Genomic DNA, 23589 nt, shown 5'->3' with positions numbered 1-23589 from the left:
GTGAGATGCGTTTATACCTGGTACTGTAGGAGATTGGAATTGAAGTTTTACGAGCCCTCCCCCCGCCTCGCCCAACTCCGCCGAATAACTTTTATCCCAGGCATTCAGTCACCGTGTTCTGTATCTGAGAAGTTATTTGCTGGCCTCGCTAGTTGAGAAGCAATTACACCTGCTTTTCTGTTTGATTTGAGCTTTCGAGGCGCTCGCCCCCAGTGGAATAACACTTACAGAAGTTGCGCCTGCAACTGTTTTGGCTGAAACTTTTTTTCTTTTCAGCCGCTCTGCAATAATTGGGGCTCTCAGCCCTAGAGTGCGAATTGAAGCAGGATAAACTGCAACTAAGAACCGAAGCAGGGAAGAATTCGCGGCTGACTGTTGTGTAAAGTTGTTCAGAATTAAGGACAGTTCAGCTTTTAATCCAGGAATTTTAAACCAGCTATTTGACTGAGGTCTGTGCTTGCAGAGATACTAAGATTATTAATGTAAGTCAATTCTCTCCAGTCCTTTCAACAGATAAAGGAGGGCAGGAATTGTCTAGTAATGTATTACATGTGATTTTGTTTTTTTTATTCTTGAACTATGTTATAGTTGAAAAGGGTGTTGGAAAAATATTACACCCGCTGTGTAAAATGTTAATTATGGTATTATTTTTAATCAACAGATTGAAATAGTATGTGGGCATCTGTGTGCATGTATGTGTGGCATGGTGGCACAGTGGTTAGCATTGCTGCTTCATAGCATCAGGGACCTGGGTTCAATTCCTGGCTTGGGTCAAAATCTGTGTGGAGTCTATGTGTTCTCCCCGTGTCTGCATGGGTGTTCCAGTTTCCTTCCACAGTCCAAAAGACCTGCTGATTAGGTGCATTGGCCATGCTAAAATTCTCCCTCAGTGTACCCGAACAGGCATTGGAGTATGGCGACTAGGAGAATTTCACAGGAGCTTCATTGCAGTGTTAATGTAAGCCTACTTGTGACATTAATAAATAAACTTACATATGTATGTTATATATGATGAGCTTATATGTATAGGGTTGAAAATAAATAGTCTTTACTGTAAAAACCAATGAATTAAGAAGGAGAATTAACTTGTTTGGCAAAGTGCTCACATCAACTGGGTCAGGATTTTAATGACGGTCACTGCAAAGTGTCAAGAGTGTAATCTCCATTTTATACAGTGTGTTCCAACTAATTAAAGGCATTTGGTACTTAAGGTTGTTTCACATTTCAAATTTTATTCTTTTTCATCCAGTTATTGAGGGTATAGGTGAAGTTATTAGCTGGCACTCCTGTTACATTGTGGAAAATTGTTATTGCAGAGTCCACGTACCTGTTGGGCATTATATAAAACCAATTGATTGAGTTGCCATGGAAAAATCTCTGTACCAATAATCTTTTCAATTCTCCACAGTCACTTTCTATGTTGAGGTTCAGTCTTGGGTCTGTGCTGTTTTAACCTCAGTCCCTTTAAGTTAGATGTTTGATTTTATTATTGTCATATGTATAACATACAGTGAAATGGATTGTTTCTTGTGTGCTATACAGACAAGACATGCCATTCATAGAGAAGGAAAGGAGAGAGTGCAGAATGTAGTGTTACAATCGTAGCTCGGGTGTAGAGAAAGATCACCTTAATGCAAGATAAGTCCATTCAAAAATCTGACGGCAGCAGGGAAGAAGCTGTTCTTGAGTCGGTTGGTACGTGACCTTAGACTTCTGTATCTTTTTCCCGATGGAAGAAGGTGGAAGAGAGAATGTCCGGGGTGCGTGGGGTCCTGAATTATGCTGGCTGCTTTGCCGAGGCAGCGGTAAGTGTAGACAGAGTCAATGGATGGGAGGCTGATTTGCGTGATGGATTGGGCTACATTCATGACCTTTTGTAGTTCCTTGCAGCCTTGGGCAGAGCAGGGGCCAGACCAAGCTGTGCTATAACCAGAAAGAATGCTTTCTATGGTGCATCTGTAGAAGTTGGTGAGAGTCGTAGCTGACATGCCAAATTCTCTTAGTCTTCTGAGAAAGTAGAGGAGTTGGTGGGCTTTCTTAACTATAGTGTCGACATGGGGGTGGGGAGTGTGGACCAGGAAAGGTTATTGGTGATCTGTACACCTAAAACTTAAAGCTGTTGACCCTTTCTACTTCCTCCTCATTGATGCAGAAAGTGGGAAGTTCAAGATATTTCTACTCCTGATTGTTACCCAGAACCTGTGGTAACCAGTTTTCATTGCCTTGACAGGTGATATTTGATTGTGGAGAGTAACGGTTCTCCTCTGTATCCTGGGCAACATTTACCCCCTCCCCCAACCAAACGGATGCCCCCTTTGTGATCACATTGATGTTTGTGGGATCCTGCTGTGCATAAATTGGCTGCCACGCTTCCCATATAACAATACTTCAAAAAGTTCTACGTTGGTGGTGAAGTGCTTCAAAGCCTCCTGAGGTTTTGAAGATGCCACTTGAAAGGTGCCATAGAAATGCAACGTCTTCCTTTCAACTGGATGCCAGCATTCGTGGTTAAGGCTTCACTTTTTCAATGCTTAGATAGCGATCACTGCCCACGAGTACTCTCCACAGATTTGATCTTTCTCTACACCCTAGCTATGACTGTAACACTACATTCAGAGGTTTCAGAGGATCAGAGGATTAGATAGGGTGACAGTGAGAGCCTTTTTCCTTGGATGGTGATGGCTAACACGAGGGGACATAGCTTTAAATTGAGGGATGGTAATTATAGGATGGATGTCAGAGGTAGGTTCTTTACTCAGAGGGTAGTAAGGGCATGGAATGCCCTGCCTGCAGCAGTTGTGGACTCGCTAATTTTAAGGGCGTTCAGATGGTCAGTGGATAGGCATATGGATAACACTGGAATAGTTTAGGTTAGAGGGTCATTAGATTGGTTCCACTGGTCGGCACAACATCGAGGGCCGAAGGGCCTGTACTGCGCTGTAATGTTCTGTGTTCTAAGTCCTGCCCATTAATATGGGGAGATATTGGTGTAGTGATAATGTCACTGGACTCGATATCCAGAGGCCCAGGCTAATGGAGCGGCATGGTGGCACAGTGGTTTAGCACTGCTGCTCACAGTGCCAGGGATCCGGGTTCGATTCCTGGCTTGAATCACTGTCTGTGTGGAGTCTGCACATTCTCCCCATATCTGTGTGGGTTTCCTCCAGGTGCTCCAGTTTCCTCCCACAGTCATTGGATAGGCATATGGATAACATTGGAATAGTTTAGGTTAGAGGGTCATTAGATTGGTTTCACTGGTCGGCGCAACATCGAGGGCCGAAGGGCCTGTACTACGCTGTAATGCTGTATGTTCTATTCTGCACTCTCTCCTTTCCTTCTCTATGAAGGGTATGCTTTGTCTGTATAGTGCGCAAGAAACAATACTTTTCACTGTATCCCAATACATATGACAATAATAAATCAAATAAAAAAATTACAGAAACTACACATAGAGGAACTGGAGAAGGTTCAAAAATGATTGACAAAGAGATACCAAACTTAAGAGGCTGTATCCAGCAGGAAAGATTTGAACAGTTGAGGCTGTTTGTTTTTCTCTTAAAAGCAGACTGGTGAATGCATGGAATCATAAAATGATTTGATGTCAAAGCTTTGACAAAAGGTCACCTGGACTCGGAACGTCAGCTCTTTTCTCTCCTTAAAGATGCTGCCAGAATTGCTGAGATTTTCCAGCATTTTCCCTTTGGGTTAAAGAGAGAGATATGTTTCTGAAGGAAAATGGGGTGAAGTGTTGTGGGGAGCAGGCAGGACAGTGGAGTTGAGACCAGGATAAGGTCAGCCGTGACCATGTTAAATGGCGGAGCAGGCTTGAAGAGCTGAATTGGCCACTCCCTCACCAAACTTCTATCTTTCCCTGCCTCTTCCTCATAACCCTGCACCATTTTTCTTTACGGAAAATAATCTAATTTCCTCTTGAATGCCTTGATTGACTTTGCTTCCGCCACTCTATCAGGCAGTACATTCCGGATCTGAACCACTCGCTGCGGGAGAGAGTTTCTCACGTCTCCATTGCTTCTGTTGTCAATTCCCTTAAATCTGTGTCCTCTGAACCCAGCAATGGGAACGGTTGCTCCCTATCTACACTGTCCAGATTCCTCGTTACTTTGAACACCTCTGTCAGATTTGCCCTCTAACCTCTCCTCTCCAAGGAAAACCATCCCAACTTTTCCAGTCTAACTATCTGATTAAAAGTTCCTCATCTCTGGGACCTTCCTGCATTCTCCCTAAAATCTTCCCATCTTTTCTAAAGTGTGTTGCCCGGAACTGGTTGCAATACTCCAGCTGAATCCAAACCAGTGTTTTTATAAAAGTTTAACATAATCTCCTGGCTCCTGTATTCTGTGACCTTGTTGATAGAGCCCAGAATACTGTGTGGTTTATTATCTGTGCTTTCAATTTGTCCTGCCATCCCCAGTGGTTTATACACATGTACACCCAGGTCCCTCCAGTCTTGCTCTCCCTGTAGAATTGTACACTTTATTTTATATTGCCTCTCTGTTTTCTGTCTACCAAATGGATCACTTCACATTTCCCTGCATTAAATTTGATCTGCCATTCCATTAGCCTGTTTCTGAAGTTCTGCACTATCTTCATTACAGTTTTCTACACTTCCAAGTTTTGTAAGATCTGCAAATTTCAAAATTGTGCCCTGCACGTACAAGTCTAGGTTATTAATATATATTAAGAAGGGCTAGGGTCCCCATACAGACCCCTGGAGAACTTGATCACAAACCTTATTCCAGTCTGAAAAATAACCATTAACTGTTGCTCTCTGCTTCCTGTCACGCCGTCAATTTTGTATCAATGTTGTTACTGTCCCTCTTGTTCCTTGAGCTCTAGCTTTGCCGAAAGTCTGTTCTGCGGCAATAGAGGGAAGCGATAGTATTGCGGTTCTGTCACTGAACTAGTAATCCAGAGATCTGGGTTCGAATCCCATCACACCAGATGGTGAGGTTTGAATTCAATAAAAATCTGGAATTAAGAGTCTACTGATGACCATGAAACTATTGTTGATTGTCGGAAAAACCCATCTGGTTCACTAATGTCTCTTTAGAGAAGGAAATCTGCCGTCCTCACCTGGCCTGGCTGATGTGTGACTCCAGAACCACAGAAATGTAGCCAACTCTTAATTGCCGTCTGAAATGGCCTAACAAACTGCTCAAGGACAATAAGGGATAGGTAATAATGCCTGCAGTTGCTGGATTTATCTTTACGTCCTTTTTTGAACAATTCTGCAGTACTCTGGCACTATCCCTACGTCTAAGAAAAATTCTGGCTAGTATCTTTGCAATTTCCACTCTTCCACCAGTATCCTTGGATGCATCTCATCCAGTCCTGGTGCCTTATCAATTTTAAGTACAGATAGTCTATCCAATAACTTTACCTTCTCAATTTTAAATTTGTCTACTGTCTGAAGTAGAAGTATAGAATCCTATAGTGCAGAAGGAGACCATTCAGCCCATCAAGTCTGCACCGACCACAATCTCACCCAGGCCCTATCCCCACAACCCCATGCATTTACCCTAGCTAGTCCTCTGACACTAAGGGGCAATTTAGCACCACCAATTCACCTAACCCCCACATCTTTGGAGTGTGGGAGGAAACTGAAGCACCTGGAGGAAACCCGCGCAGACACGAGGAGAATGTGCAAACTCCACACAGACTGTGACCCAAGCCAGGAATCAAACCAGGGTCCCTGGCGCTGTGAGGCAGCAGTGCTAACCATGCTGCCGTCTATTTAATAGAGTCCTCCTTCCCAAGGATCAGGTCTAGCATGCCTCCTATCACGTTGGACTGGAAACATATTGCCATGGAAAATTCTTCTGAACACATTATAAGAATTGTCCCTCTGTTCCCTCTGCTTTTCCATCTATATGCAGACCATTAAAGTTGCCCACTATAACTAAGCTAGAGTTCTTGCATCTCTTTGTATCTTGCTTGCGAATTAATTCCGCTGCATGTCCCCACTAGTTGATTATGTGTAGATTACACCGAGTAATGTCTTTTCTGTTTCTCAGCTCTAGCCAAATAGATTCTGTCCTTTCCCTAGGGGACATCCTCTTTCTCCAGCACTGCAACAATCTCATTAGTCAATACTGCCATCCCTTACCCTTCACTTCCTTTCCTATCTCCCCTGAACACCTTGTATCCAGGAATATGTAATATCCAGTCCTGTCTTTCTTTGAGTCAGATCTCCATGGTAACCACAACATCACATTTCTACCTGGTTATCTACACCTGAAACTCACTAATCATATTTGCCACACATACGCACATTCACACACTCTGGTATTATTGTCTGTCCCAATATTCTATGCACCTTGGTATTCCTCTCCAGTGTTACCTCTTGGTTTCCCACACTCCTGCCGAGTTTATTGAAACCAACTTTGGAAACATGGGCAAATCACCCCGCGAGGAAATTGGCCCCAGTTCTATTTAGGTGCAATCCGCCTGGCCTTGAAGTCTCAACTCCCCCAGAGCCAGTCGGAATATCCCTCCCTCCTGCACTATCTTTCCAGCCATGCATTCATCTGCTTTATCCTCTCCTTTTGAGGTCCTAACTGTTAATCTCCTATCTAACCCTCTCAAAATTCGGACTGCAGGATCACATACCTCTTTCTGCCTATGTCAGTGGTACAGATGTCCACCATGACCACTGTCTTTTCACCCTTGCGCTTTGTGGAGTACAATGCAGCTATTGTAGAATCATAGTGCAGAAGGAGGACATTTGGCCCATCAAGTCTGCACTGACCACAATCCCACCCAGGCCCAATCCCCGTAACCACATGCGTTTACCCTGCTAAACCTCCTGACACTTAAGGGGCAATCCAACTAACTCACGCATCTCTGGACTGTGTGAGGAAACCAGAACAGCTGGAGGAAACCCACGCAGACACGGGGAGAATGTGCAAACCCCACACAGACAGTGACCCAAGCCAGGAATGAAACCCAGATTCCCTGGCACTGGGAGGCACCAGTGCCAACTCACTGTGCCACCAAGCTGTCCTAATTCCAGTGACATTCATTACGCTTGTGACCAGGGAGGTAACACACACCATTCTGGCTTTGTGTCTGTGGCCACAGAACCACCTGTTATCAAATTTCCAATCACCAATGCTCTTCCCGCCTTCTTCATGTCACTCCCATGTGGCTGAGTGTTTCCATGGATGTGCCTCTGGCTGCACTCCCCTAAAGAACCATCATTCTTATCAGTTTCAGCACTGAATAGAGGGTAAGGTACATGGGCAGTGGAACCAGAATGGTGATAGGAATTTGATAATTAGGGGAACAGGCAGGTGGTTCTTCAGACACAGACACAGAATGGTGTGTGTTACCTCCCTGGTCACAAGGTCAAAGGATGTCAGTGAATAACGGTGGACCTAGGGTGGCACAGTGGTTAGCACTGCTGCCTTACAGCGCCAGGGACCCAGGTTTGATTCCTAGTTCGCACATTCCAATGTGTAAAGGCAAACTGGCAATGGCCATGGGCTACTTCTGTGCCAATGACATAGGCAGGAAGAGGGATGTGGTCTTAGAGTCAGAACTGAGAGTTAGATAACAAGCAGGATCTCACCAACACCTTGACAAAGCCAATTAAAGGTGAGAAATAATTGCTGGCCTAGCCAGTGGTGCCCACATCCCATGAATGAGGGTATAAGGAATAGAAGAAAATGTTGTGAGAGCGGCACTGTGGTGAGCACTGCTGCTTCACAGTGCCAGGGACCCGGGTTCAGTTCCTGGCTTGGGTGACTGCAGACTCCGCACATTCTCCGGGTGTGCTGGTTTCCTCCCACACTCCAAAGATGGGCGGCACGGTGGCACAGTGGTTAGCACTGCTGCTTCACAGCTCTAGGGTCCTGGGTTCGATTCCCGGCTCGGGTCACTGTCTGTGTGGAGTTTGTACATTCTCCTCGTGTCTGTGTGGGTTTCCTCCGGGTGCTCCGGTTTCCTCCCACAGTCCAAAGATGTGCGGGTTAGGTTGATTGGCCATGCTAAGAAATTGCCCCTTAGTGTCCAGGGATGCATAAGTTAGAGGGATTAGTGGGTATAATATGTGGGGATATGGGGGTAGGGTCTGGGTGGGATTGTGTTCGGTGCAGACTCGATGACCCGAAGGGCCTCTTTCTGCACTGTAGGGTTCTATGAGTCTATAAGTTAGATTGATTGGCCATGCTAAAGTGACCCGAGTGTCAGGGGGATTATCAGGGTAAACGTGGGGTTACAGGAATAGGGCCTTGTTTGGGATTGTGGTCAGTGCAGGCTTGATGGGTTGAATGGTCTCCTTCAGCACTGTAGGGATTCTATCATTCTAAAAGGGTGGTTCTTGTGAAGCAGAAACACCCTCATTGACCAGTTGGGCTGAATGGCCTGTTTATGCACAGTAAATTCTAAGTAATTCTCGATGATGATTGGGAGGCCGTGAAAAGTAATAATAGAAAGCAGTTTGGGAATCAGAGGCATGCTTGCGAGCATTCAGATTGCATACATCAAGCCCATGTAACACAGGCTCCTTGCAATCTACAGCTCAGTCCTGTAACCGAATGGGACAGACCTTCCTGTGACAGAGTGTGTAACGCTCCCTGCAACTCCAGATCTTACTGTCCACCAAGCTGAGGACACCAGGGATCTGAGTGAACCAGGTAACCAACTGGGCATCCCCTCAACCAGATTGTAGAATTAGGAAACACTTGTCACTGAGTCTGAACGAGGAAGTGTAATTGGGATTTGGGTGAATTTGAAGTCCCATCAGTTTCAGAAAGAGAAATAAAAGGCCAAATTTGGCGGTTCACCACAATTCCAGTCTTAGGTTGAGTGTGGCTGGAAAATCCTGCCCATGTAGGAGGACATGTAGGGACTGAGCCACGGGGGGGGGGGGGCTGTTCCAGGGTAGCAGGGGGGCTGCCAGCCTTTGTAGTCTTCCCTTGTAATAAATACCCTTTGTGTTTCTGACACAGTCTGTCGCGTGCCCCATTACATAAGCGTAATCCACTGATAGCAGTAGGAATTCTGAGGTGGAATTTCTGCAGGGATTCTCCCACTCTCCCGCCATACTCTTTGGAGCAAAGGAAGGACATTGGTTTCTCCTCCCCATCCCTTCCTCCACCAGTGAAATCTTCCTAGAATGTTACAGCGGAGAATCAGAAGAAAACCACCCACCGCCCCCTATTTCAATTCTATCCCGTGGCGTCCCCTCAATCACGAGAGGATGCATCCATATAAAGAAAGGAAGCATTTCATTGGAAACTTAGATGTAAAGAGAAAGGTTTGGTGTTCTGGAACCAGGTTCACTTTATGGCCCTTCACGTGTCAACTTCAATACTCTTTTTTTTATTCATTCGTGGGACGTGGTGGTCGCTGGACAGCCAGCATTTATTGCCCATCCCTAGTTGCTCTTGAACTGAGTGGCCTGCTAGGCCATTTCGCAGGGCAGTCAACCACATTGCTGCGGGTCTGGATGTAGGCCAGACCAGGTAAGGACAGCAGATTTCCTTCCCTAAAGAACATTAGCGAACCGGATGGGTTTTTCCCCTGACGTTCAATAATCTTAATTCCAGAGATTTTTTTAATCAAATCCTGCTGTGGCAGGATTCGAACCCGGGTCCCCAGAACATTAGCTGAGTCTCTGGATTAATAGTCTAGTGGTAATACCACTAGGCCATCGCCTCCCCAATATCTCTTAATCAACAGATCATGATAACCATGGTAGGTATTTTTATTTTTAAGTTTATTAACGTACTGCTGGAGTTTCCGTGCGGAAGAGCTTTTCCACGAACAACCTGCTAAACTGTTCCACTGACTTGAAAAAAGATCAAAGGTTTCCTTTATCATCTCATCAATTTCTTTATTCTTAAACAGGGCTCCGATACTGGCAGTTTTCTCCTGCGCAATCTTGAGCCCAGAGAGACCCAGCATGACAGATTAAAGCAAAGGTTTTTTTTTTAAAAGTTTGTAGCCTGCTTTCACCCATCTCATTAGAGTTAAAACAAATTACCGCAATATGTGCTTGCTGGCGTGATGCATTCAGGACGGTCTCTAATAATGAGGGACTGCTGAGCTACGTGAAATGAATCAGTGACATTCTAATGAAGGGAAAATGAAAGGGATGTCAGCTCAATGTGAACTGTTTTCCAGAACTGTGATAAACTTGTTCGTCTTTCCATGGGCGCGTTCAACTTTGACAGTTGGCTTTGATGCCCCAGTTATAATGGAGTTAATGATGCCCTTAATGGCCTCATGAGAAATAGGCAAGTAACCAGTGCCTGGTGCCCGTCTGCAGGTGGCGAGAGCAAAGGTCATTAACACTCATTACTGGCTGTGGGATCTTGCTGTGCGCCAAATTGACTGTTACGTTTTTTTCCTGTCGCTATTACAGTGAACACACTTCTAACAAATTGCATTCACTGACCGTGAAGTACTTGTGGTGAAAGGCGTGGCAGGAAAATAAGCATTTCTTTTTTTTCATTTTACCTAATGTGGTGATTCCTTCTTTTTGTTTTGTGTCTTTCTCTGACTAAATCATCCAGCAGCACTCCAGCCTTTCAACCGCCAGGCTGGCAGGATCAACGGGACGCCAATCTGCCCCCTGATCTCTGCCAGTGATACCTTGAACCTCAGAGAGTGGAGAGACTGTGGAACTCGCTTCCACGGGTTGAGGCGAATAGTATAGCTACCCTTCAGGGGAGGCTGGGCAAACACAAGAGGGTGAAATAGAAGGATGTGCTGATAGTGTGAGATGAAGAGGGGTGTGAGGGGGCTTGTGTGGACCTTAAACACTGGCAGAGATTTGTGTATGTTCAGTGTCTCCTGTATAGAGTCAGCCCTTCAGCCCAACTTGTCCATGCTGCTCTCTTTTTAAACCCCTAAGCTAGTCCCAATTGCCCGCATTTGGCCCATATCCCTCTATACCCATCTCGCCCATGTAACTGTCTAAACACTTCTTAAAAGACAAAATTGTACCTGCCTCTACTACTACCTCTGGCAGCTTGTTCCAGACACTCACCACCTTCTGTGTGAAAAAAGTGCACCTCTGGACCCTTTTATATCTCTCCCCTCTCACCTTAAACCCATGCCCTCCAGTTTTGACTCCCCTACCTCTGGGAAAAGATATTGACTATCTAGCTGATCTGTGCCCCTCATTATTTTACAGACCTCTCTAAGATCACCCCTCAGCCTCCTACACTCCAGAGAAAAAAGTCCCAGTCCATCCAACCTCTCCTTATAACTCAATCCATCAAATCCCAGTAGCATCCTAGTAAACCTCTTCTGCGCTCTTTCTATATCATATGTATCTATGTGGTTCACCTCAGCCGCTCCCTGTAGTAACAAGTTTCTCTTGACTTTCTTCACTAAATTTATGAATAACTATTTTATATTTATGGCCCCTAGTTTTGGGTTTACATCATAAAGGCAACATTTTCCCTATCAAACCCTTCTGTAATTGGAACAATCTCTATCAAGTCACCAACAACCTTCTCTTTTCTGGAGAAAAGAGCCTGAGCCTGTTTAGTATTTTTGTTTGAGAATTGTTAGAGGACAGTTTATAATAAGTAGCAACACAAGGGTTAAACAGCTAAAAGCAATGGAATGTCAGAACATAAATACAATCCCTTAAGTCTGTTCTGCCATCACAAATATTATAAATCAAAGAGTCCACCTGCTCACATTATTCCCATGTGGAGTGGCATGATGGCACAGTGGTTAGCACTGCTGCCTCACAGTGCCAGGGACCAGGTTCGATTCCCGACTTGGATCACTGTCTGTCTGTGTGGAGTTTGCACATTCTCCATGCGTCTGCGTGGGTTTCCTCCGGGTGCTCCGGTTTCCTCCTACAGTCCAAAGATGTGCAGGTTAGGTGGATTGGCCCTGCTGAATTGCCACCTGGTGCCAAGGGGACCAGCTAGCGTAAACACATGGGGTTGTGGAAATAGGGCTTGGAGGGGATTGTAGTCAGTGCAGACTGGATGGGCTGAATGACCTTCTTCTGCTCTGCAAGGATTCTTTGAACCTATAAATTGCCCCTTAGTGTCGGGGGGACTAGCTAGGCTAAATGCATGGAGTTATGGGGATGGGGCCAGGGTGGGATTGTGGTCAGTGCAGCATTGATGGGCCGAATGGCCTCCTTCTGTACTGTTCTTTGATTACCTTAGCAGCCACAAATCTACTGATCTCTGTGTTGAACATACTCAGTAGGGTAAATTTTCCCTTCCTGCCAGAAGCATCACACGCGAGGTGAAAAATTTGACGGACCGTTGACCTTAGACGAGAATTTCTGATCTCAGGGTGGGCACACCTGAAAAACCCCCCTCCCCAGTCAGTGACTGAGCGTTCACAGCTCCCTGGGCTAGAGAATTCCAAAGATTCGCAACCCTCTGAGTGAAGAAATTCCACCTCCTCTTGACTCTAAGTGGCTGGCCCTGACCTCAATAAAAACATAAGCATATAGGATCGATACAAGTTTATCAAGCTCAATTTGGTTTGCTCTATAAGACCTGCCTATGTTTGAAGGGTCAATATTTACCATGCACAGTTAGACATTTAAGGAGTGTACAAGGGATGGTGGATTGCAGGACAGAATTGGGTATTGTGAAGTTTCCTCTTGTGTCGGCATATTTGCACAATTAAGGTTAATAAATTGTCGCATATTTAGTTACAAGTGCTCCGAAATCAATTATAGTTCAGGATACATTGACATGTGGGGAATGCAAAATATTTCTGAAAAGGACTTGGAAATTCCTGTGAAAGGTCACTCCTTTTATTAAAAAATAAAACTTTCGTGTTGTTTTACTCTCCGCAAGGATTTTAATATCACAGTCCAATATCATGGGAATCCTCAAACAAAAAAAAATTAAACTGGCTTTAATTAAGGATCTGTTGGTTCATTCTTGTAGCATGTAATAATTCTTATTTATAAAATTCCTGAGCTGCACTTTCCACTGGGAAGAATAAGCTGGCAGCCCAATGGTCAGCATTGCTGCCTCACAGCGCCAGGGACCCGGGTTCAAATCCCGGCTTGGGTCACTGTCTGTTTGCACGTTCTCCCTGTGTCTGCGTGGGTTTCTTCCGGGTGCTCCAGTTTCCTCCCACAATCTCAAAGACGGACTGGTTAGATGCATTGACCCGAACAGGTGCCAAAGCGTGGTGACTAGGGGAATTTCACAGTAACCTCATTGCGGTGTTAATGTAAGCCTTACTTGTGACAAATAAATAAAACTTTTAAAAAATGCAAATCTAGTTAATCACACACTGAGTGGTTTATCACATCTTGTATCAGCTTACAACCTCAGTTTTGTGGAACTGATAACAATGGAATAGGAAAAAGTGTATTCACCAATGGGATATTTTACCATTTTAGATATCTAAAAATACACCAAAATATAAAGTATGTTCTCATAATCTTATTATTCATCCTAACTCAAAAATCTCAGCAGGTCTGACAGCATCTGTGGAGAGAGAATAGAGCCAGCGTTTCAAGACAGGATGACTCAGGGCTCTGATGAAGGGTCATCCACAATTGAAATGTTGGTTCTATTCTCTCTCCACAGGTGCTGTCTGACCTGCTGAGTTTTTCTAGCATTTTCTGTTTTTGTTTCAGATTCCAATATCCGCAGTATTTTGTTTTTATTTTCAACTTTACTGATGAAGTTGGACACAGTGCCTTGTCCTGGGCTTGTTCACCAAGTATAAATTTAATCAAATACTTGTTTTCCAAAATTATTTCGTGTATTAAAGCATCTAATCATGAGTCTGCAAACTGTTCATCAATATAGAACTGTGACTACAAGAGCAGGTCAGAGGTTAAGAATTCTACAGTGAGTAACTCACTTCCTGACTCCCCCCCCAAAGCCTGTTCACCATCGACAAGACACAAGTTAGGAGTGCGATGAAATAGTCTCCTCTTGCCTGGATGAGTGCAGCTCCAACAACACTCAAGAAGCTCAACAGACAAGGCAGCCCCCTTGATTGACACTCCATCAACCACCTTCAACATTTACAGCACCCAACACTGACACACAATAGCACCAATGTGTACCATCTACAAAAAGCACTGCAGGAACTCACCAAGGTTTCTTAGACAGCATCTTCCAAATCCACAACCTCTACCATCTAGAAGGACAAGGGCAACACTCATGGGAACAGCATCACCTGCAAAATCCCCTCCAAGTAGCTCACTATCCTGACTCGGAAATATATTGGCGTGTCTTCACTAATGCTGGGTCAAAATCCTGGAACTGTAATCGATGACCAGACTGATACGTGGAGTGGGTGGGTTGTCTTCTGAGAAAAGGTTGGACAGGCTAGCCTTGTATCCACTGGAGTTCAGAAGAGTAAGAGATGACGTTATTGAAACATGGGTGTGTATTCTGCAGAATTTCCAAGAATGAGGAGAGATCTCATGGAACCTTATAACATTCTTGCAGGGCATGACAGGGTTGGAAATCGACAAGGTATTTCCCGTGGCTCGTGAGTCTAAACCAGGAGACATAATCTGAGGGTAAGGGGCAGGTCATTGAAGACTGAGGTGGGGAGGAATTTCTTCACTCAGAGGGTAGTGAATCTTTAAGATTCTCTTCCAAAGGGGCTGTGGAGACTCGATCACTGAGATGCTCAAGATAAAAGTCAGTAGACTTCAAGACTAATATGGGGATAGCACGGAAAAGTGGCATTAAGATAGATGATCTGTGAATTATATTCGATGGATTGAATGGCCTACTTCTGCTCCTATGTTGTATCTGTCATTCAAAACCTTTAAAACTTCTTCTGAGTGTTCACTTTGGCAGCAGAATGATAAAACAATTGTGATTCCGAGTGAAGAGGAGAAGAAGAATCAAAAAACCAGCAGAATAAACTTCCTTTGATTATCCAAAATCTGGTGTGATATAATCTCTGGAACATGATGAGACGCTGCATACTCTAGGGCTTACATTGTGCTTGAAATAGTTCCCGTTATTTCTCTCGCCTTCCTACAGCAACCCCACTTGCATATCTTCAAAGGTAAAATCTGTCAGGTGATTATTTTTGAAAAAGTTGCCTTTAGAAAACCTTGATATCTTTAAAGTGTTGCTTTGAGCAGTTGGGGGGAAAATGGGCATATTAACCGACTCAAGTTAACCGACTCAAGAACAGCTTCTTCCCTGCTGCTGTCAGACTATTGAATGGACCTACCTCGCATTAAGTTGATCTTTCTCTACGCCCTAGCTGTGACTATAACACTACGTTCTGCACCCTCTCCTTTCCTTCTCTATGAACGGTATGCTTTATCTGTATAGCACGCAAGAAGCAATACTTTTTGCTGTATGTTAGTACATGTAACAATAATAAATCAATCAATCAATATCGCAAAATGAAATAGTTTTAAATCACACTGTTGATCCAGCAGTTCTCAAATTACTGAAAATAAAGTTTTGAAAACATACAGAAAGTTAAATTGGGGTTATTTCCTTAACCATCCCTCAGTCAATTAAGCAAGGATTATGTTCAAAATCTTCTGAAAGGTGCCCATTAGTGTCCTTACGCTCAAAAGCACCAGTTTGATTTTTGGAGCCTCTTCAAAGGCCTCCAATGGGCACAATTAGCAGAAACGTACTGAGGCGATTAATTCACCCTGGTCCAGTTTGAGAGGTGTATCTGTTTCTAGTGCAATGCTTTTAAACCTGATCTGAGAGATTGCAGAAACTCCAATTGCGTTGAATGTAAATTCCAAATTCCACTTTTTTTTTGCGCAGTTCCAGCCAATTATGGACAAATCATTAAGGGAAAAGAACAGTGCAACTGAAAAAAAAATGTACCAACAGACTCAAGAACAGCTTTTTCCCTGCTGCCATCAGACTTTTGAACAGTTCTAACATATATTAAGTTGATGAGCAGCATGGTGGCACAGTGGTTAGCACTGCTACCCCACAGTGCCAGGGATCTGGGTTCGAATCTGGCCTTGGGTCACTGTCTATGTGGAGTTTGCACATTTTCCCTGTGTCTGCATGGGTTACCTCCTACAGTCTGAAAGATGTGTTGGTGAGGGTGCATTGACCCAACAGGTGCCGGAGTATGGCAACTAGGGAAATTTCACAGTAACTTCATTGCAGCGTTAATGTAAGCCTTACTTTTGACTAATAAATAAACTTATCTTTCTTTTTATCCTATTTGTATCTGTAACACCATATTCTGCTCCCTCTCCTTCCTTTTCCCTTATGTACCCTATGAACAGTATGTTTTGTCTGTACAGCGTGCAAGAAACAATATGTTTTCACTGTATTCAAGTACATGTAACAATAAATCAAAATCAATCAAAAACTCTCCCCCTATAGTATATACAGACTCAAAACGTTAACCCTGATAGGTTGAGGGAGCTAGGTCTCTTCTCCCTGGAGAGACGAAGGTTGAGAGGTGACCTGATAGAGGTTAATAAAAATGTTGAGAGGGATAGATAGGGTGGATTCTCAGAGGCTGTTTCCCAGGGCTGAAATGGTCACTACAAGAGGACACAGGTTTAAGGTGCTGGGGAGCAGGTACAGAGGGGATGTCAGGGGTAAGTTTTTCACTCAGAGGGGGGTGAGTGAGTGGAATCGGCTGCCGTCGGTGGTGGTAGAGGCGAACTCGCTGGGGTCTTTTAAAAGACTTCTGGATGAGTACATGGGATTTAATCGGATTGGGAGTTACAGATAGTTCTATGGCTTGGTAGGTATGGATGTGATAGGCGCAACTTGTGGGCCGAAGGGCCTGTTTGTGCTCTAGTGTTCTATGTTCTATGTACTATCTCCCCTCAGATGCTGCCAGACCTGCTGAGATTTTCCAGCCTTTTCTGTTTTCATTTCAGATTTCCAGTGTGTGTGGGATTTTGCCTTTATTCAGCTCTGCCTGTGTTTAGGGCGTGTCCAAGATTACAGCGTACTCTGCAATTGCGTGCAGATAGCTCATAACAGCCTATCTGTTTTGGAAATGAATCTAAATTCCATCATCTTTTCAAAGACAATTGTCTCTTCCATTATCTTCTGTCGTTGCTGATCCATGGTGATTGCATTAAAATATTACTCTTTCTGTGTTCCTCAGGCTCAGAAATCATGGATAGAGAGAGCATTTTGCAAGCGAGAATGTGTCCATATAATACCAAGTACCAAAGACCACCATAGGTAATACATTTGTTGCTACGGTATATTAAACATAGCTTGCTGCTTAGGGACAGAACCAGTTGCAATAAATAGATTTTAACTTCTCTGTTTAATTGTTGAAAATCGCGACATGAAAATCTTCTACATGTTGAGTGGTTAACCCCTCCATGCCATCATTCCAATTGCTGATTAATATTGAGGGAACTGAAAAAGCTTTGAGTGAATCTTTTTAAATTCCCGAACTTGTTTTCAGATCCCCCCCATGGCTTCCTCACCTGATCCCTATCTTCGTATCGCCTCCAACCCTCCAAATCTCTGAGACCACTGTGAACCTCCAATTCTACCCTCTTGCGGGTTCCTGATTTCCATCACACCACTACTGGAAGCCATCTTTCCAATTGCCTGGGTGTTTAAGTTCAGGACCTTCCTAACTCTCTAACTCTACCTTTAAAATGCTCCTTAGAACCTCCTTCTTGTTCCCCTCCCCTTATGTGGCTCGGAGTCAAATTTTGTTTGAAAACTCTTCTTATAGTGCCTTGGAATTGTTTTTTTTGCTCCATTAAAGGTTGCTATATAAATGCAAGCTGCTGTGTTGTCCTCCAGCTGATCTCCTCATCTCTCCTATTTGTGAATTCCGGGGACGTCCGCTGAGGGCAGGATTGAGACCTGCTGTAATAGCTCCATCGAGAGCGGTTGAGAGTGCTGAGCTATCTCCATCGCCAGCCACCCCATACGGGGTCAAACCAGGAGGTATGCCCTCTGCCCCTCCCCCGCCAGTCAGCTCAGCCCATTCCCCCTGGATCATTGGTGCCCCGTGGTGGATTCTCAATGGGATTCCAGGCCAGCGGGCTGAAGTCTGCCAAGTTCCTTCCCCCACCACCAGCGCCACCCGGTTTTCCATCCCGCCTCCTTCACTCCGCTGAGAAAGGCAAGATCCAATTGTAAAATCCACCCGAGACCAACAGAGAATTCCGTTCTGCAAGCTTCACCCAACCCGATTCCAGGTCGGACGAGGTGGCAAAATTCTGGCCATAGTCTCTCGAATGGAAACGGGTCTTGCTTTAGTTTAAGGGAAAGGAAATATATATCTGGGTGGTTTTGTTTCCTCAGGTGTTGCTGTGGGCGATTGATGGGCCAACATGTGGGACTGCCTCCAGTTATCTCCATCAGTCAGAATGAAAACATTGAGAGCAGAGTCACAAAGAACGACCTGCACTCGGAGAAATGGTCCATCAGCAAACACACACAGCTCAGCCCAACTGACGCCTTCGGAACAATTGAATTCCAGGGAGGAGGACACTCCAACAAAGCCATGGTAACAAGCACAGCTCTGATGTTCTCTATAGATCCAGATATGTTGGTGCTGAACGGCGTCCGTCACTGGATGTAGTGGGTGGCACGGTGGTTAGCACTGCTGCCTCACAGCGCCAGGGACCCGGGTTCAATTCCTAGCTTGGTTCACTGTCTGTGTGGAGTTTGCACATTCTCCCCATGTCTGTATGGTTTTCCTCCGGATGCCGTGGTTTCCTCCCACAGTCTGAAAGACGTGCTGGTTAGGGTGCATTGACCAAACAGGCTCCAAAGTGTGACAACTAGGGGAATTTCACAGTAACTTCATTGCGGCGTTAATGTAAACCTTACTTGTGATTAATAAATAAACTCAATGCCAGCGTTAATTGTTAACATTGAGAAGATCTGTCCTGACTCAATGGATAGCACCTCTCAGTCAGGAGATTTTCTGGTCACAAGGATGCATGTGTTCATAATATGCAGGAGCAGAATTAGGCCATTCGGCCCATCGAGTCCACGCCATCGTTCGATCTTGCCTGATATGTTCCTTAACCCCATAACTCTTCAACCCATTTCCAATTAAAAATCTGTCTAACTCCTCCTTAAATTTACTCTCTGTCCCAGCATCCACCGCACTCTTGGGTAGTGAATTCCACAGATTCACAACCCTTTGGGAGAAGTAGTTTCTCCTCAACTCTGTTTTAAACTTGTTGCCCCTTAGCCTAAGACTATGACCTCTCGTCCTAGAATGCCCCACAAGAGGAAGCATCCGCTCCGTGTCTACTTTATCCACACCTTTTATCATCTTGTAAACGTCAATTTGATCTCCCCTCATTCTTTGAAATTCCAGAGAGTATCGACCTAAACTGCTCAATCTCTCTTCATTCGACAGACCCCCTCATCTCTGGAATCACTCGAGTGTTGGCTGACTAATAGCTCATGCAGGGTTGGGGAGGGACAAATCCCTATGAGACCTCCAGGGATGCATTTAATCCAATTGTTAACTTCCTTGCAGCCTTCTCCCCCACCCCCCCACTCCCTCTCCTCACTCCACGAAGTCGCTTCCATCACTCGTCACCTGGATCCTCATTCCTGGGCAGGTCTGGAGAGAAGCCACCTGTTTCCCACTGGTACTACAGAAAGAAATCCCACAACTCCAGCTTAAAGTCCAACAAGTTTATTTGTAGCAAACGCCGCAAGCTTTCGGGACAGCCTGTCCCTTCGTCAGGTGGCTGGGAGTTCTGATCACAAACAGGGCTCAAAGACGCAAACTCAACTTACATGCATAATGATTGGAATGTGAGTCTTTACAGCTAATCAATTCTTAAAGGTACAGACAGTGTGAGTGGAGAGAGCTTTAAGCACAGGTTAAAGAGATGTGTATTGTTTCCAGACAGGAAAGTTAGTGCGATTTTGCAAGTCCAGGCAAGTTGTGGGGGGAAACAGGAGCACCCGGAGAAAACCCAGGGAGAACGTGCAAACTCCACACAGATAGTGACCTGATGCTAGGATTGAACCCAGGTTCCTGGCACTGTGAGGCAGCAATGCTAACCACCATGCTGCCCTGACACATCTTTGAGCATTAAGGAGCAATTTAACATGATCAATCCCCCTAAACTACACATCTTGAAACACTCAGTGAATTCAGAAAGCGGTGAAGGTTGGAAAGGGAGTGATTTTATAACTAGCTTCTCCTCTCTTCTCCATTTCTGGTTTAGTATGTGCGAGTTTCATTTGACACAAAGCCCGATCTCCTCTTGCATCTGATGACAAAGGAATGGCAGCTGGACCTCCCAAAGCTCCTAATCTCCATTCATGGTGGACTCCAGAACTTTGAACTCCAACCTAAACTCAAACAAGTATTTGGAAAGGGTCTGATTAAAGCAGCGATGACAACAGGGGCTTGGATATTCACTGGAGGTGTGAACACAGGTAAAGAGTCATTCTGCTTTCTTTTGCCACTATTTAACCAAGAGTTTTGCTTCCAATTTTCATTGCCCAAGTTTTGATGAAGGCTCATTAAAAGTAAATGATTATCTTGATTCAACATCCCACCGCCTGTGACAGAAGCAGATTTTTGGCGAGAAATGTATTTAATTTACTCTGTGAGGGAGTCTCTCCCAAAGGACAGTGTTGTGAGAAATCCAATGTGTTCCTCTGAAGAGAAAGAAATCGGTTTTCTCTCCAGATCTTACCGCACTCTGCCTAAATAACGACAAATGGATTTGTTTCGCACCATTATGTAGAAAGGAGGGGCCTGCACACATCGGCAAAGCCCACTGCACTGAGATCAGAGTATCATCTTTAAGGGTCGCCCCAATAATAATAGGAATAAACCTCCCGTCCTGTCCCCCACCTCAGGCCCACCATGCAGGTCACAGGGGCTCCCACTCTCAATCGGAGTTGGCCATTTCTTCCCCCACACCTCCCTAATCATGGATCCCTTCCTGTTATGTTAGAGGGTGATGATAGAGAGGGTGAATGTTTAAGGAGGTGGTTTGGGTACCAATCAAATGGGTTGCTTTTTCTTCGACCGCGTTGACCTCTTGAGTGCAGTTGGAGTTGCATTTCTTTTCCCACTTGTGTTTCCGTGGTGTTCCTTGTGTTTTGTCTTTCACTCATTTCATGGATCCCCATCAGGTGAGTGAAGGAACAAGGAGCAGTGCTCCTAAAGTTCGTGATTCCAAATAAACCTGTTGGACTTTTACCTGGTGTTGTGAGACTTCTTACTTTTACATATACAGCAACACAGTTTCCCTTTTTATTGAATTATACTGACACTGTACAGCAGTGAGAGACAATTTAGGCTGCATGAGTGACCCTCCTTCACCTCAGTGAGCTGCAAGATTGAAATCGGGCCCTCACTAACCATGACCTCATGAACCACCAACATTACAGTTAATGAACCCCCCCCTCTCCCCAACACTTCTACTTTCTCAGGAGTCTAAGGAGTATGTAGGGGACTATGACTCTCACCAACTTTTACAGATGTACCATAGAAAGCATCCTTTCCAGATATATCGCAGCTTGGTATGGGCTCCTGCTCTGTCCAAGTAACTACAAAGGGTCGTGAACGAAACCCAGTCCACCACTCAAACCAGCCTCCCATCTGTTGACTCTGTCTACACTTCCCACTGCCTTGGCAAAGCAGCCAGCATAATTAAGGACCCCACGCACCCCGGACATTCTCTCTTCCACCTCCTCCTGTCGCGAAAAAGATACAAAAGTCTGAGGTCACGTACTAATCGACTCAAGAACAGCTTCTTCCCTGCTGCTGTCAGACGTTTGAATGGACCTACCTTCCATTAAGTTGATCTTTCCCTACACCCTTGCTATGACTGTAACACTACATTCTGCACCCTCTCCTTTCCTTCTGTATAAACGGTATGCTTTGTCTGTAAAGCGCACAAGAAACAATACTTTTCACTGTATGTTAATGTGCGTGACAATAATAAATCAAATCAAATTAAATCACCCTCCCCCGAATCGGTACGGGGGAGGCTCGCAGAACGGAATCCTCCCTTGGCCCCGGGGGGGATTTTACAAACCTTGCCCGAGCGAGTTCGTAAAACCCCAGCCAGTATGTGAAATAAGCTTTTCAGAGCGGATGGGAGGTTGGTTTGTGTGATGGATCGGGCTACATTCATGACCTTTTCAGTTCCTTGCAGTCTTGGGCAGAGCAGGAGCCCATGCCAAGCTGTGATACAACCAGAAAGAATGTGCTGGTCAAATTCTGGCCGCTGAGCTTAGTGTTCATCACTGATGCTTTGATTCAAACTTTAATTTCTGTATGATTTAAGATTTAGCTTCAAGTCCGAAGTGGGCAGATGTTGTGCACTTGCCATTATTTATTCGCTCGATAGTTCTTCGTGTTCTGGCTGACGCACTTCGAATGCGTCATTCATTTCGAATGATGGATTTTGGGGATAGGTTCCCATGGGCAAGATCAGTGCAGAAATTAGCTTAAATGTCAATGCCATTTTTGCCTAAGTGCGATTTAGGAAAAACCATGATCAAATAAAAGTGTCATTTTGAACAGTTGGTGTCTGCAGCTGCTACCTGCTGGTCCTGGGAGGAAAGATAAAGGGAGAAATATTCCTACGGTTAAAAGAAAAGTGGGATTCCAGCAAGTGAATTCCAATGTGAGACGCATGGAGTTCGTGGGAAATGCGTTGAATTATTATAAATGGATTTTTAGGAATGTGCCTTTGAGTGTCTACAGAAGCAGACTTGCATACCAAAATCTCAAGTGTCAACTTTGACCAGGTTTTTGATTACCTCTCCTAATCATGTGGCTTGATGCTGAATGTTGTCGGGAAGCAGCTCTGTGAAAGTGCATCGCAATGTTTTACAATGTTAAAGGCACTACGGGACAGTGGTTAGCACTGCTACCTCACAGTACTAGGGACCCGGGTTCGATTCCCGGCTTGGGTCTACGTCTGTGCACATTCTCCCCGTGCCTGCGTGACTTTCCTCCCACAGTCTGAAAAGATGTGCAGATTAGGTGCATTGACCGTGCTAAATCCTTCCTCCGTGCACTGAACAGGCACCGGCGTGTGCTGACTAGAGGATTTTCACGGTAATTTCATTGCAGTGTTAATGTAAACCTACATGTGACACTAATAAGTAAAGTCTACATAAATCCGAGTTGCTGTTTTGGGATTGGTGCAAGCGATCACATTTGGTGGGTTTGTTTTTCAGGGGTAATTCGCCACGTGGGAGACGCTTTGAAGGATCATGCCTCCAAGTCCAGAGGGAGGATCTGCATTATAGGCATCGCTCCGTGGGGAATCGTAGAGAATCAGGAGGATCTAATCGGGAAGGATGTGGGTACCTTATACCTTACCTCCTCGTTAACGCAACTCCAAGTATTGCAATGAGAAAATGCCCATCCTCACATTCTGTGTTATTAAAAGCCTGAAATCCGTCTCATTTGTCAGTGGCAAGTAATCACTTGGTTAAGGGTAAACAGTTGATGAGTGTTAATCGATTTAGTATTCTGAGCGCACACAGCTAATGAACATCCATGACTGGTGAACACTGCTGGGGCTGGGGTGCATCATCAGTCTCAGGAATGACATTTTGATTCAGTGAGTTAAGTTCCCTTTTGATGTTTAGTTGCGGTGCCCCTGGTGAGCTATCACCCCTGTCAGTTTTGTTTAATTTATTGATTAAAGTT

General features: G+C 44.8%; 1 protein-coding gene across 10 annotated transcripts in view; it reads left to right on the top strand.

The window, feature by feature from the left end:
* trpm3 (transient receptor potential cation channel, subfamily M, member 3) overlaps positions 1-23589 on the top strand; it is a 262662-nt gene that overhangs the window by 140824 nt on the left and 98249 nt on the right. For 8 of the 10 annotated variants that reach the window (XM_080188382.1, XM_080188380.1, XM_080188381.1 and 5 more), the window contains exons 2-5: positions 17062-17141; positions 18231-18435; positions 20129-20342; positions 23112-23236. In XM_080188382.1, the coding sequence (XP_080044508.1) occupies positions 17062-17141; positions 18231-18435; positions 20129-20342; positions 23112-23236 (624 nt within the window). Of the gene's footprint in view, positions 1-38; positions 483-8543; positions 8658-17061; positions 17142-18230; positions 18436-20128; positions 20343-23111; positions 23237-23589 lie in introns of those variants that run through there. The other 2 variants (XM_080188386.1, XM_080188387.1) reach the window with 2 other exon arrangements.

This window comes from Carcharhinus amblyrhynchos, chromosome 5 (genome assembly GCF_965287045.1).
Source record: "Carcharhinus amblyrhynchos chromosome 5, sCarAmb.v2.hapA, whole genome shotgun sequence".
Lineage (NCBI taxonomy): Eukaryota > Metazoa > Chordata > Chondrichthyes > Carcharhiniformes > Carcharhinidae > Carcharhinus > Carcharhinus amblyrhynchos.
The sequence above is the reverse complement of the archived record's forward strand: the minus strand, read 5'-3'. Positions and strand labels throughout refer to the sequence as shown.